We start from the raw sequence: 16,011 nt of genomic DNA on the forward strand, positions 1-16,011 counted from the left end.
AGTTAATAAGCTTGTGATAATCCAGCTTTATCTTTTAAATGGGACTTTCAGTTTTAAATTTATTTTCTCTATTATGTTGCTCTTTTTTTCCTCTTCTGTTTTACCTCTAGAATTGTTCATTTTCTTTTCCAACACTTGTTTATAAACTCTTGATTTTTTTTTTCAGCCTTCGTTTCTTCTTTTGTGTTTTAAACTGTCATACTCTTCTTGCTCACACCTCTTCTTTCATCTCTACCACTGTTCAAAGCAGTTAAAAAATATTTTTTTGGTTACTTTTTTTGTCTACCTTCTTCATGACAGACTCTGATTTCCTTTGTTGCTACTTTCCCTTGTTATGAAAATCTTTTTTTTTGTTTTGTTTTGTTTTTTTTTTGTTACGAAAATCTTATGCCCACTTCTCATACATTAGGATTTAATACCATTTAGTACGGTTACTAGAAGCCCTGCCTGAGAATGCTGATGGTTAAAATGCCATGGGTGCTGATGAGACTCCTTTCTCTGTACATTTCCCACCATTGTCCATCTTGTGTGGGTTTATGTCTATGGGGGAGAGGGCCATTGTCTATTTGCGTGTTTGAGTAGAGGCAGTACGTGTATTTGTAAGGAGTCAGATGTGAAGTGGGTGCTAATAGTAGTAGATTCCTGTGTGCTCCTGTGTTAACCCAGGAAACTATAAATATCGTGAGTAACATATATTTGTAGGACCTACAGAGGCAGCTCGAGTTATTTCTGCAGCAGGTGATACACCATCAGTCCCAGCCCCTGCGGTTCAGCATGAGGAATCTATAAAAACTGGGCACCCTGGAATTGGTGAAGGGCAACCCAAGCCTGCAGCTTCAGGTAGTTTATTTATAATTGTAGTTTTATAAATGATTTGCTCATCAGAACTGTTTAATGCCTCAGTAACCTCTAGACAGTTTTTAAGTACCCATTTATACTGGTTTTTATTTGCAGATTTGCTTAGGGAATTTTCTGAATTTCAGAGTCTGAATAAATCCCTGAAAGCACGAGGTTTAAGAGCTGATCTTTTATTCATGTTGGAATCATTGATGATGTGGTTTTAGAATCCTAATGACAAAAATGCCCTCAGTTGATAGAACTGGCAAGTACAAACAATGGTGTTTTTCTATCCCTCTGAGCTATTGAAATTTTGTGCTGAAATGTGATTTCCTCTTATTTACTTTTGCTGCAAGAGGAAGCATCCTCAACTTCTGTACGGGAGCGACCACCCGAAGAAGTTGCAGCTCGCCTTGCACAACAGGAAAAACAAGAACAAGTTAAGATTGAGTGTATGTAAACCAGACTGCTTCTTAAACAGTTCCGGTCATCTCCGTCAGTTGCTGTCTTCCGAAGCCATTGGCACATGTTACTCACCTGTCAGTTACTTTGGTTTCTTTAGTAGCATTTCTCTATGCACCACTTTTATGTCATCATTTATATTCTTTCCATTTAATCTTCTTTTACCTGGGTAAAAGTGTACAGTTGGAGAAAACTCCGAATGATACCTGCACTTAATCCATTTGTGTTTATTAGGGTTTGTGCTAAAGAGCCTTTGTATTCTGTGGAACAGAAATTGTTTATATTTTGGCAACTTCCCTGAGTGTCTTTTGTTTTAACTCATAGATTTATTTGTGCAGGTCAAAATAGCTCCTGCTCTGTTTTATTACCAGCCTTTGTATCTAGTGGGCCCCTTAAGTGACATTGGCAGGGGATGGAATGTTCTACACATTGCTGGTTTCCAGCTAACTGAAGCATATTCCTTTTTAAGTTTCGATTTTATGTTAAACTTTTTGATAGTTTTGAAAAAGATACCTACCAATGTATTTTTCTGTCTTAAGGCAGAGGGGATGTCATTATTGTACTGTGCTGCAGTATAATGACGTCTCTGCAGGTGGGAGTATGCAGCTTTTTGCTGAACTGGGAAATGTTTAAGTCTTTTTTTTTTTTTTTAAAGATTTTATTTATTTATTCATGAGAGATACTGAGAGAGGTAGAGACATAGGCAGAGGGAGAAGCAGGCTCCTCACAGGGAGCCTGATGCGGGACTCGATCCCCAGACTGGGATCATGTCCTGAACCAAAGGCAGATGCTCAACCACTGAGCCACTCAGGTGTCCCGAAATGTTTAAGTCTTACAGCAGCTGTTTTTATACTTCCAGGTTTTCATTTTTGTTTTTTGTCTCTCCCCATGACTTCCTTCTGCTGTCTGTCTTGAATGTTTCCCTTCTAATAGCTTTGGTTCTGCCCTACTTGGGGGTTGGGGGGGCAGGTTTGTTAGAATTGTGTAGAGTAGAAAGAACAGAAGGAGCATAGGTGCAGGGCTTTAGTTTGGCTCCTTGGATTTTGTTTTTGTTTTTGTTGCATTCTTCTGAGTTATTGACCATGGTTACAAATAATTGAGAATGTTGAGTGAAGACTTCTAAATATGTGAAATATTTCTATACTTTTTTCTCTACTACCTAATTTTTCCTGAGTTCTCTACTATATCTAATCAAGATCAATTTTTTCTTTTATTCATTTTTTTTTTTTACTTTTCACTTTTTCCTTTTTATTATGTAGATTCTTTGAGGTTGTACATTTAAGATGGTGATGTCTATTTCATCACACTCCTTTTTCTGTGTGTGTGTCTAGTTCTTCTCTTTTGTTTTGGGCAAAATGAAAATTTTAAGGATTCTGTCTGTCACCTCTTAGTTTTTTCCCAAGCTTTATTTTTTAAAATTAGTGTGTTTGTAATTTTTATCAAGAATCATAGCACATAAAATCAGCAAATGGAACTACATTGAACTAAAAAAGCTTCTGGTACAGCAAGAGAAACAACTAGCAAAACAAAAAGGGAACTAGTGGAATAAGAGAGACTATTTGCAAACCATGTGTCTGAAAAGGGGTTAATGCCCAAAATATATATGGAACTCCTACAACTCAATAGCAAAAACAAAACAAAGAAGAAAGTGCGGGGGAGAGGAATCAAAGTACAGTGAATAGACCTGAAGAAGGCTTTGGGTCTGTGAGCCACTGTGAAGTGGTTTACTGTTTTCTGTGCTCTCATGTGCCCCTGTTAACTCACGCCTCCCTGCCTCTTTTTCTCTTTATTATACCCCTCTCTTCATATATCCTGTGTCTTCAAGTGGACCCCAGTCTCACATTCATGACTTAGTCTTTTGTCATCATTACCTTTCTTCTATGTTTGTTGCACAAGTACCTCAGGTGGTTCATAAGTTCTGTTTATCTCTAGCTTAAGCTGCTTTTGCTTAAAATCATCTTTTGTTTTTGTCTTACCTGCCAAATACATTTTCCCTTTTTTTAATCATCTGATATCTGATAAATTAGTCTTCTCACTGGCACTTTTTCATTTGACCTTTTTTTTTTTTTAAATATTTTATTTATTTATTCATGAGAGACAGAGAGAGAGAGAGAAGCACAGACACAGGCAGAGGGAGAAGCAGGCTCCATGCAGGGAGCCTGATGTGGGACTTGATCCCGGGACTCCAGGATCATGCCCTATGCGGAAGGCAGGTGCTAAACCGCTGAGCCACCCAGGGATTCCCTTCATTTGACCATTTTAATATTATATCTAGAATCACCCCTTACATTATTTTTTTTTATTGGATTTTTAAAAAATTCCTGAAGCAGCATATAGAAATATGATCTTAGAGGTCATAGTTTCTTGCACACTGGTATCTATCTGGCTGTTTCTGGAGTTCGTTTATGGAAAAAACACTGTCCATTCCCAAACCAGTTTTTCTTTTTTGTTGACGTGTTTCCTTATCTTTTTTCTCATATCTGTTATCTACTCGTATTTTGGTTATATAAGTTGCTATGAGTATCCCTTCCTGCTGAGGAGATGAAATGGGCACCTCTTTTTCCCTGTGGATCTGTAGGATCATTATTTAAACTGAAAAATGCTGGTGGTTATGCTGAATTTATAGCCTCTAATAACTATAAGGAGCTAACAGTGCTTAAAACCTTGTTCTTCTATTTGAAGTCTATGCTAGCCTTCTTTAAGCATTTTTTTGTCTTAAAAAAACCCAAAACACTATTTTGAAAAAATTCAGTTATATATAAAAGCAAAAATAGTATAATGAATCCCCATAGATATGTCCACCAGATTTAATAATCTACTAGCATTTTACCATACCTTCAAATGAAACTGATTTTCTAAATCTGTATATTTTTTGTTCTTACATTTTTGAGGAAATGCAGTGGAGGACTCAGTAGGAGAAGAAGGGAAATTTAAAGTTATGTTCAATGGAAGGATTTGTTTTTTAACTCTTCTGTATGTATTTCAGCTGTAGCCAAGAGCTTAGAAGATGCTCTGAGCCAAACCGCTCACATCACTCGACAGGCCATTGTAGCTCAGAATGCTGCGGTTCAGGCTGTCAACGCACACTCCAACATCTTGAAAGCAGCCATGGACAATTCGGAGGTCAGCCAAAGAATGGGTATTGATGTAGTATTTAGGACTGATTTCTTCCTTCTAGTAGGGGCTTTCTCTCAGTAAGTGAAGACTACTACCTAGAGTAATTGTTTTTTTAAATAAGCAAGGCAGGAAAAATCTTTAAATGTTATTTTTAATGAGTTTTATATACTGTTTTATCTCACAACAATGATATGGTACAAGAATTAGTTCATATTTGCTTTCATATCTTAATAGTGCTTGAATATTACTTGTCATTGCTTTTAAAAAAAAAAAAAGATTTCATGAGAGAGAGACAGAGACAGAGACAGACAGACAGGTAGAGGGAGAAGCAGGCCTGCAAGGAGCCTGATGTGGGACTCGATACCGAATCCCAGGATCACACCCTAAGCCAAAGGCAGACGCTCAACCACTGAGCCACTCAGGCGTCCATTGTCATTTGCTTTTTTTCACTTTAAAGTTTCCAACCATTTTTAATTAAAATTAAAAAAAAATTATATTCTTTTTGCCATGTTTTTAAAATTTTTTACTTTGAGATACATTATTTATTTATTTATTTATTTATTTAATTTATTTATTTTTTGAGATACTTTTAGATTGATACACAGTTATAAGAAATAATACAGAGGGATGCCTGGATGGCTCAATCGGTTAAGTATCCTACTTGATTTTGGCTCAGATCGTGATCTCTGGGTCAGGAGATCGAGCGTTGAGCCCTGTGTCTGCTCTGAGCTGGGCATAGTGCCAGCCTGATTCTCCCTCTCCCTTTGCCCCCACCCTTGCTTCTCACACTCTCTCTCTCAAAAAAAGAAAAAAAAAATAGAGATCCCATGTACCCCTATACCAGTTGTTTTAGTATTTTCATTTATTTGTTTGTTGAGTGTGGAGCCCAATATGGGGCTTGAATTCATGACCCTGAGATAAGACTTAAGCAAGAGTCAGACACTTGACTGAGCCACCCAGGTGCCCCTGACACCAGCTATTTTAAATGCTTAAAGATGATTATTTAACTTACATTGAGCACTTTAGAGAATAAAGTAATTACATTGATTTAAAACTGTTAATACCTGGAGTTAATTTTTTTTTTATAATTACATTCAGTTATTCAGTGTATAAAAATGTTTCTTGATACTAGGTCATTTAAAGAGTAAAAATAAGTACATAAACTATGAATCTCAAGGATCAGGATCTTGCATGATTAGTAAAGTTACTTTGCCACACTGTGTACTTTTTACAAAATTGAAACACACTGCATTGTTTTAGTCCTGTGCACATAAATCACAAAAAAGTTAAATTAAGGCTTTGATGTAAATAGCTGGAAATTGCAGCCTTTAAAAAAACTTAAAATTTTGGTTTATTCAAAGTACAAGAAAGAAGAAATTTAAATTTCAGTCAGAGTTCAGTCAAGAAAGTGGAAACCACGCAGAGAATACTTAATATTTTGGTTATGCAGATGTGGGAAGGCAGGGAGTTGGGTTCAAATGCAAGTAGATTGGTATGTTTCAGGACACTGAATAGAAGCTTTATTATTTATTTTTATTTTTTAAAAATATTTTTATTTGAGAGAGAGCATGAGCGGGATGGGGAGAGGGAGAAGCAGGCTCCCCGCTGAGCAGGGAGCCTCATGTGAGGCTCCATCCCCAGGACCTTTTTGGGATCATGACTTGAGTTGAAGGCAGATGCTTAACTAACTGAGCCACCCAGGCGTCTTATTAGAAGATTTAAGTGTCCATAGTATTTACTTTGGCAGAGGACTATGTAAGAGGGTATTTCCTCTTCCCAGTGAACACACAATATGTAATGCGTGTGGATTTAGATCGTATGAAATCTGTTGAGATCAAGATTTTTACAACTAAAGGACATCTTATAGTAGTGGTTAATTAGATTAGAGGGTATTAGCTAGTGTTACAAAATAACCAGAAATATGAATGAACAGAAGGTTTGAAATGTTAAAAATGGATTCCAACTTCTTGTTTCTTCTAGTAAAAAAAACAACAAAAAACAAAACTGGTGCACAAGGGCTCTTAAAATAGATACAGAATTACTTTTCTCAAAGCAGTGTTTTGGAATAGTTGGATTTGGCTTAATAGTAGGATTCTAGTGTTTATTCTACAAAATAGCTTATCCTTGGACCTCTATAAGGATTTTTAAGGAACCCTTTTCTGTGTGTGTGTATAACATTTTACAAAATTCAGCTCCAGGTGGGGCAGTGGATTTGATAATAGTTGATTTTCACTTTACCGGTTAGAGAGGGTCATTCTTGAAGATGATGTTTTGGAGGAGTAAGGACTGTATGAATGTATAAACTTTCTACTTATCCTTAAACTGATTTTGGTAGACAGACCTACAATTCAAATTTTAAATTTTGGTGCTTCATTGAAGAGTGATCAACAAACAATTCATAAAGTTCTTGTTCTTATTAACCTTTTCTGCTTCATAATCTCCTTTTGTGAATCTCATAAAAAAAATCATCTCTCCTTAGAAAATATTTATATGTGCTAGGCCACAATCCTTCATAGTTTTGTTCGTTGGTATTGAGGGGGGTGTTGATGAGGTTCATGAACTTTGGTCCTAACCATGAACCTTAGATTAAGGGACCCTACTCTGAAGAAATACTGAAAGTTTTTACCTTTGAATTTAATGCCCTTGTTTCTAAATTTAACCACGTTGGCTTATCCTGTAAACGGTAATGGTAGTTATTCATGTTTACATAAATAAAGCCTTTTGTTTAGATTGCAGGTGAGAAGAAGTCGGCTCAGTGGCGCACAGTGGAGGGTGCATTGAAGGAACGCAGAAAGGCAGTTGATGAGGCTGCTGATGCCCTTCTCAAAGCCAAGTAATTACTCATGGACTTTAACAAGTAATTAGGGCCTCCTGGTGACTTTCTTTGGGCTGGGTTTTCTTTGTACTGTCTGTATAGAAAGAGAAGGCAGAGAAACCCTTCCCTTCACCTCTACTTGATCTGTATTGGTTTCAGGAACACAGGTTTAAGAAAGGGAGAGGGAATAAAATATAATTAGGCCTAAATATATTTGGCAGAATGTATATAAAGGATCTTGTATAAAAAGCAGTTTTTCTTTGGATTGTTGAATAGGTGATGTATTTCTTCAGATTTACTGAGATTCTGCCATAATTTCAAGATTTTTCAGGGATGGCCTGGACAGTTTTATCAGAATTTTGAGAGTATGTCATAATCTCTTTGCCTTAACTATAGTTATTAATAGGTCTATTTTTATGCCATTGAGACCTTGATTCCTGGAATTTGGCTAAAACTAGGTAGGACTGAGCAAGCCAAGTTTAAAATTGACTTCTGATGATGGAAACCTACATTTGACTAAAGGTTCTCATCAACATTTTGGAATCACTGTCATTCAAAATTTTGTTGTCATTTTTAATAAAATATAGATTTTTAAAGATTATTTACTTATTTGACAGAGAAAGAGAGTGTGAGCACAAGCAGGGGGAGCGGCAGAGGGAGACGGAGAAGCTGACTCCCTGCTAAGCAGGGAGCCTAACACTTTGCTCAATCCCAGGACCCTGGGATCATGACCTGAGCCAAAGGCAGATGCTTAACTGACTGAGCCACCCAGGCGCCCCAATAAAATATTATTGATAGAGAAAGAGAAGTCTTCTGAAGTCATCGTGTCTTTTAGGAGATTTAAGATGTTATGCTCACATCACTAGACCTTGAATCAGGTCTTTTGAGTTCTGTGTTTTGTGGTGAGTAGGCCATAATTCATCCAGTTTGTGAAACACTAAATGACAACTCCTTGAGGCCCAGCTATGTTTGCTTAGTGAGCTCTTCAGTATCCTCCCTTGCTTTCCCTTCCTTAAGGTCTTATGGCAGGGGGAGTCAGCCTAATCAATGCAAAAAGTGCCATTTATTAAGTTCGCTTGTTGTGGTAGGGACTATTCCAGGTTCTTTTCATTAAGTACTTCTAATCCCCACACAAGGGTGAGCAACAAAGGAGAGGTTGATTTTGGAGTTGAATCCAAGTTTGCCTGGTTCTGAAGCCTGTATATTTCCTTGTACATCACGCTACTCCTTTGGTCTATGTTAGTAATAAATCTAGCCTTCTGACCAAGCTGTTTTCAGTTGTTGTAAGGAAAGCTTCTCTACCTGTATTTACTGTGAAGAAACAATGAGGAATTTTTTTTCAAATTATATTTTTTCATAGATTCTAAGCAATTACATGCAGTACTGACATCAAACTCTTTCCTAAGGTTGATAAAGAATAATATTAAATCTTTTTTTTTTGCTTTTTTGGTTTCCAGAGAAGAGCTAGAGAAGATGAAAAGTGTAATTGAAAATGCAAAAAAAGAAGAGGTTCCTGGGGCCAAATCTCATATAACTGCTGCAGAGGGGAAACTTCACAACATGATAGTTGATCTCGATAATGTGGTCCAAAAGGTGCGTTTCCTAGGTCTTTTATAGCACTTAAAAAATTTAAAAATATAATCCTTTAGTCAAAGGATTTGAATTCGAGAAAATAATAGATTCCTTTCTTTCTCCCATTTCTCCTGCAAGGAATAGTAGTTGTTACTAATTTTAAAAACTTGGGCGCAAAGTGGATTATCCATTATTGTCAATACTTTTTATAATAGGTAACATTTTTGGTCATGGTTATTAAATGGAAATTTTCATTTTGTAGCAGATCTTCTTTGTGTACTTATCTAGTCTGTATGAGTAGTTTCCTGAGACCAGAGAGAGGGACAGGGGGATAGTAAGATGGCAAGGGGCTTGTCTGAACTACAAGGCTTATATTATGTTCCTTTTCTGAGCTTTAGCTTTTTCTCTATTTTTTATGTATTTCCCAGCTAACATATAAATATATGAATATAATTTCTCTTTTTTTGGAAAGTTATGGTAATTCCTGTTCACTTTAACCACATTCCCCTTGTATTTGTTCAGGTCAAAGCAGCTCAGTCTGAGGCTAAGGTTGTGTCTCAGTATCATGAGCTGGTGGTCCAAGCCCGGGATGACTTTAAACGAGAACTGGACAGTATTACTCCAGAAGTCCTGCCAGGATGGAAAGGGATGAGTAAGTGTAACTCAGGTGTTGGTACTTTTCTGTTTGTGTTTTAACAAGAGGTTGGCTAAACTTGCTTCAACCCCATTCATCTAATCCAAACCCCTCTGGTATGCATCTCTCATTTGGTGTACAATACAGTGTTTTCCACATTTTATTTCAATCACAACCATGATAGGTGACACACTTGCGGTTTTAGTCATGGTGGACACAAGTTCCAGCCAATGTTTAGTTCCATAACTCATGATTCTGTTCAGATCTCTGTAACTAAAGAAAAAAAAAAGTTTAGAATCCAAGTGAGAGTGACAATCTGTTAGAATATTATATATATGTAAAATTATTCAATTTAAAAATATTCGTAATGAGTTAAGGCACGCCTTTAGGACTTCTCAGTGACAGTATGGGTAAAAACTCACATGATAAATCTGTATGACTGTCGACTTGCAGATAGCTCAGACTGCAGGGAACTCCGATTGTGAATTTTAGAGTGTAACTGCAGAGAATAGTCACATTTTCCTGAAGTGCTCTGAGAGTACTAACAGTCACATAAATTACCAGTCGTGGTAAATTCAAAATACTCTTTAAATGCTAGTGTCTATTTTTAAGTAATTACTATACCCAGCATGGGGCTTAAACTCACAACCCCAAGATTGACCCACTGAGCCAGTCTAGCGCCCCCATTATCCTTATTCTTATTCATTGGTTTTTGTGTGTGTATCTCTGTCCCTGAGGTTTAGCTGCTTGGCATAAATGGGACATTGGTAAGATAGTTGGGGGAATCTAGGTTGGCCAAAATAGGTGAAATAAAGTCTAAAGAGCAGTACAGACTCTGCTTATGGAGAGTTGGTTGTGAGCTCCATCCCTAGGAATTTGCCTTCTCTCCTCTAAAGTACTTGTCTATGGTCTTCCCACTAGGTTAAATTCTCATTTTTCTGTGCCAGCCTCTGAAGTTATTAACTTTAAAAATTCTTTCACTGATTTTGAAAATGCCTTTGGGAAGATATGAAAACCCTAAAGTCATCATTCTCAACCTAGGGCATTTTTGCCTGCCGTATTAGGGAGGTGCTACTGGCATTCAGTAGATAGAGGCCAGAGATGCTGCCAATCATCCTGCAATGCACAGAATAGCTCCTCACAACAAAGAATTACGTGGTCCAGAATGTCATTACTACCAAGGTTGAGAAACTTGACACTAACGAGAATGTATCCTGTGGAAAGTGAAAGTCCCCTGCAGTAGTCTCTGACCTTGTGTATGTGCATGTGTGTGAGATGTGTGCAATCTCCATTTTAATTTTTTACTAATTGAAAAAATTGATTATACATTTACATGGTATAGAATTTGAAAAGTACATGGCATCTGATAAAGTTTCCCTTCCACCTCTGCCTGCAGCCACAAATTTTCCTTTCGGTGTTACTGATATCTTATGTTGCGCTGGAGATAGTTAATTATTCCACATTTACCCCAGCCCTTGATAAATATCCTCGCCTCTGAAATCTGAACTCATTTAAGACTTCTGCCAGACTTCAGTCTTATTTCACTAAGTTATAAATGTCCTGGTGATATTCATTTGTCTGGTGTCTTTTCTGTGTTCTCGATAACTGAGCAGTGTCAAACATAAAACAGCCAACATTATTTAGCATGATCTCGTATGTAGCACTGTGTTCTGAGTGCTTCATGTGTATTATTTCAGATTCATAACAGCCCTGGGTGCTTGGGTGGCTCAGTTTAGTGTCTTGAGTCTTGATTTTGGCTCAGGTTATGATCTCAGGGTGAGTGAGGTTGAGCCCTGCGTTGGGCTCCATAATGGGTGTGGAGCCTGTTTAAGATTTTATCCTTCTCTAACTCTGTTCCTCCCTGCCACACTCCTGTTGCACATGCTTGCTCACTTGCTTAAAAAAAAATTAAAATTCATAACAGCTCTATGCGATAAAGTTTTGTTATTCTCATTTTACAGATAGGAATATCAAAACACAAAGAGGTTTAAAATAATTTGCCCAAGGTTGGAAATAGAGCCAAGATTTCATTCTTACCCACTACTAGCCTCATTTCTCTTCCTGATTGATTTGTATTGGCAATATAGGACTCCCTTTTAGGCTTTTGAGAAGAGGAATGATCTGATTGTAATGAGGAAAATTAATTTTCATAAGATTGAACATGCAGGGAAGGGATGTCTAAGGGCAAGGAAGCTAGTTAAAAGCTGCTGAAGTAATCTGAGGGCAGAGTGATAGGGATCACCTGGTGTGTGTGCCAGGGGCACTGAAGATGAAGAATAGAAAGAAACTTAGAAGTGATCATTTAGCAATTGATTTGTTGAACCATAACTTATGGTATCTAGTGAAGTTCAGAATGTATATGCTCCCTGATCCAACTGGTGAGCTCCTACGTATGTGCTTAATATGACACACAGGTGTTCAAGGTGACATAAAAATATTCATAGCAGCCTTATATTTGTAAGAGCAGAAAAATCCGAAACTGCTAAATGTGCTTTCCATTTGGCAGTATAAAAGAATGAACTAAAACTATATCTCTCAAACATAAATGTTAAGAAAAAGTTGGAGAATACATAGAATAGGATACCGCTTACATGAAGCTTAATTAAGAACATGCAAAGCAAAATAGTATATTGTTTTAGGATGTATACACATGTAAAGCGTAACAAACTGAATGATAAACACCATATGGGGGGAGGGAGAAGGAGCCTTTAAAGGGGGAGCATTGGTGGATGTTGCAAGGATGGGAAAATGAAGTGTGCAGGGCGTAATTTTCATTATTTCCAGGGGACAGTTCTTTTATTGTTATAGACTGAATAGTTATATTTTTTACCTTGTTGAGACTGACATCTCATTTTGTTAATCTTGCCCATTTTTCTTGCAACATTGGGACCAACAACTTGTTGCAACATTGGCAACCAGATTCCTGGTTTTTTTTTTTTTTTTTTTTTTTTTTTTTGTTTGGTTTAATACTAGATGAAGTAGTTGACATTTAGAACCATTTTGGATGAAAAATACCAGTCTTTGAACTTTCTGAATCCAAGAGTCATGCCCATGATGTGAAGAGAAGAAGCTCATGCTGAGAGGCAGGAGACTGGCTGTGGTTCCCTTCTCCTGTCACTGTCCTCAGGGTGGTGCTTCATCCAAATTATGTTTTTATCCTGTACCATCAAATCAGTCATAGTTCTTAATTTAATTTGCCCAGGTTAAATGGAGATTTAATGTGAGTTCACTGCTTTTAAGTTTCCAAAGAGGAAATATTAATTATTTGAAATGTTAGGAGAGGTCTAGTACTGAGAACAGAGTCCAGACTGAGACTTAGTGAGTTATGCTATGAACTAATGCATAAATGGGTGGGGGCAGGTGAGCCAGTGTTAGTAAATGAGAATTGCAGTTTCTGTGTAAAAACTAAGTTGATTGCTCTAACAAAAATACTGATGAGCCCCTGGAAACCAAAGCTACTTTCAGTATGAATGACACTCTTACTTTGCAAAATGTTAGAATTTACCTTGATTTATATTGTTCTATGTTCTTTTAAGTTTTAGGAAATAAACTATTGTTTTGCTTTCTAATATTAAATACACTTTTTCTGTTACTAGTTTCTGATTCCTTATTTCTTTTTGGATTTTCCTATTTAATGATTAATAACAAATATGTATGGTTTTTTTTTTCAAACTGTTCTTTTCCTTTGTAGGTATTTCTGATCTAGGTGAGTAAATTACATGTGTTTTGATTCTTAAAATACTGAAGTCTTTTTGTTTGCCTATGATTCTTAAACTAAAGAATCTTAAATAATTTATAACATAGAATTATGTTGCATGTGATAAATCTGATTTAGATTTTTTTGGTATTCATGTGCTAAAGCTTTTATTTTGTAAAATTTCAAACAGTAAAAAGTAGGAGGAAAACTATAATAAGCTCATGGACCTGTCATCCAACTTCAGCAATTATCAACACATGGCTAGTTTTTTGTCATTCATTTCCCCAGCTTATATTGAAGCAGATCCCAAATATCATATATCCAGTTGTAAATAATTGTAAATAATTTCTGTATGTTTTTAAAAAACACTGTGCCATTATCACAACTAAAACAATAATTCTTTAATGTCATCATGTGTCTATTTAGTGTTCAAATATCCCCAAACTTTATAGAATGAGTTTTTTTAGTTTTATTTGAATCAGTATCCAAATGAGCTACACATGTTGAATTTGGTAAGTCTCTTATTGCCACTTTGTTTTTTACTTCTCAGCTCTTTTTTTCTTCTCAGCTCTTTGTGGAATTGGGCCATTTATCAATTTATCATGTAGTATTTCACACATTGATTTTGTTAAAAAAAATTTTTTTTTAAAGATTTTATTTATTATTCATGAGAAACACAGAGAGGGAGAGGCAGAGACCTAGGTGGAGGGAGAAGCAGGCTCCTCTAGGGAGCCTGATGTGGAACTCGATCCCCAGACCCCAGGAACATGACCTGAACCAAAGGCAGATGCTCAAACGCTGAGCCACCCAGGCACCCCTGATTTTGTTAAAATTCTTAACCTATAGTAATATGTCAGAATACTTTTGGAATGTGAGATTTGAAAACAACACACATGCTTAAGCCTAAATCAGAATCTTTGGGCATGTATATTTTAAAAAGCTTGACAAGTGATTCTCATGAACTGCTCAAGTTGCTGATTACTGTCCTAGGTAATACCATCTGTTTAAGAAAAGGAATAAAAACTCTTACCAGGGAAAAGTTAGAGAATCTGAATTTGAGTTTTAGCAGAAAAGAATATTAGGATACTTGTTATGACTAATCACAGTTAATGCATGAATGAAAATATAGACTAGTATGTAAACTGTCTTTAGAGGTAAAGTTACGATGAATTATAGAGTCTATTTATAATTCAGATCAGAAGTACTAAATTGGGTTCCTGGAAAAGAACTGATTATATACTTGAAGGCCTATCTAAATTACTTTACTTGGGACTGAAAATGCCTTAGTTAGTTGGACACAGGCTATGCATGATGGCAGTGAGAATCTAAATCTGTCTTCAAAGGGTTAGCCACCCTTTGCTTTTCTTTACAGCGGTTTAAATTAACATTCATTTGAAATAAGTACCTTGTAGATGTATAATTTTGTGAAATCATTAACATTTTAATGTCATTTTCTGTTTAGCTGACAAGCTGTCTACTGATGATCTGAATTCCCTGATTGCTCACGCACATCGCCGCATTGACCAACTAAACAGAGAGCTAGCAGAACAGAAAGCCACAGAGAAGCAGCACATTGCACTAGCCTTGGAAAAGCAAAAGCTGGAAGAAAAGCGGGCATTTGACTCTGCAGTGGCAAAAGCATTAGAACATCACAGAAGTGAGATACAGGCCGAACAGGACAAAAAGGTAAAGGAAATGAGAAATTTAAAGTGAATCCTTTTGAGTAGCCTTGTTGGCTACTTCTTTGCCTCCTTTGCTCAGCCTCCCAAGTTTATCCATCTAAACTATAACCAAAACTCTTACCTAGTCCTGTGACTTAGAAAGTGAAATCCTGTCTATCATGGGGACATTTATGTTGCTATCTCTGGCCTCTGCCTCACCTTAAGGTTCCTCCTTCGAGCAGCTTACTGGATGTCTCTAGCTGAATTTTCAGTAGTTGTTTCAGACTCAACTTATTCAAAACAAAGTTCTTCACTCTCCCCAACGTGTCCCTCAGCCCCTCAGCTTCTTTCTCTCTACATCTTTATTTACCCAGTTGCTCAAGCCAGAAATCATGCTTTGTCATTCCTCCCTCAACTCTCACACCTGGTCCATTGACACATCCCACCAGTTCTGCATCCAAAGAAAATCCTGTTTGTCCACTTTCCCCTAAGTCCAGATTGTCACCATAAGAGGTCCCCTGTTTTCTTTTTTCCCCCTTTTAAAAAAAATGATTTATTTATTTATTAGCGTGTGAGCTGGGGGAAGGGAAGAGTGAGAGAGAAAGAGTCCTCAAGCAGACTCCCTGCTGTGCATGGAGCCCAAGGTGGTGCTTGACCCCGGACCCTGAGATCATGCATGACCTGAGCTGAAACTAAGAATCAGATGTTCAACCAACTGAGCCACCCAGGTGTCCCCCGGTTGTTTTCATACCCATCTTTCTATGTCTGTTTACATGGTAGTTGATTCTTCTAAAACCTATTCTGGTCAGTTACTAGGCTGCTGAAAATCTTCCACTGACTGTACACTGCATTTAATACAAAATCCAAACTCTTCACCCCCTACTAAAAAGGCCTCTTGATCTCATTCTTTTTTGCTGTGAGTCAGACTTTCCTTACTTCCCTTATTGCCTGTATTTGCCAAGTGCCCTGGTTTTTTGTTTGGTTTTGTACCTTCACTACATAATTTGCCCTGGGGTGTTTGCTCTGCCTTATACATTGTTACGGTTCCTCTCTTTATTTATTTATTTTTTTCTTTTTTTTTTTTTGTTTTTGTTTTTGTTTTTTGTTTTTTGTTTTTCGGGTTTTTTTTTTTTTTTTCGGTTCCTCTCTTTAAACCTTAATTACAAGTTTGGATGTCACCTTTTCCTGCAAGGTTTTTCCTGTTCCTTCATTGTAG

General features: G+C 36.9%; 1 protein-coding gene across 9 annotated transcripts in view; it reads left to right on the forward strand.

The window, feature by feature from the left end:
* IMMT (inner membrane mitochondrial protein) overlaps nt 1-16,011 on the forward strand; it is a 36,355-nt gene that overhangs the window by 15,777 nt on the left and 4,567 nt on the right. The window contains exons 5-11 of one of the 9 annotated variants that reach the window (XM_055327254.1): nt 703-840; nt 1,194-1,289; nt 4,286-4,422; nt 7,146-7,249; nt 8,689-8,824; nt 9,326-9,470; nt 14,597-14,820. In XM_055327254.1, the coding sequence (XP_055183229.1) occupies nt 703-840; nt 1,194-1,289; nt 4,286-4,422; nt 7,146-7,249; nt 8,689-8,824; nt 9,326-9,470; nt 14,597-14,820 (980 nt within the window). Of the gene's footprint in view, nt 1-702; nt 841-1,193; nt 1,290-4,285; nt 4,423-7,145; nt 7,250-8,688; nt 8,825-9,325; nt 9,471-13,076; nt 13,144-14,596; nt 14,821-16,011 lie in introns of those variants that run through there. The other 8 variants (XM_055327255.1, XM_055327256.1, XM_055327257.1 and 5 more) reach the window with 8 other exon arrangements.

This window comes from Nyctereutes procyonoides, unplaced genomic scaffold (assembly GCF_905146905.1).
Source record: "Nyctereutes procyonoides isolate TBG_1078 unplaced genomic scaffold, NYPRO_anot_genome, whole genome shotgun sequence".
Lineage (NCBI taxonomy): Eukaryota > Metazoa > Chordata > Mammalia > Carnivora > Canidae > Nyctereutes > Nyctereutes procyonoides.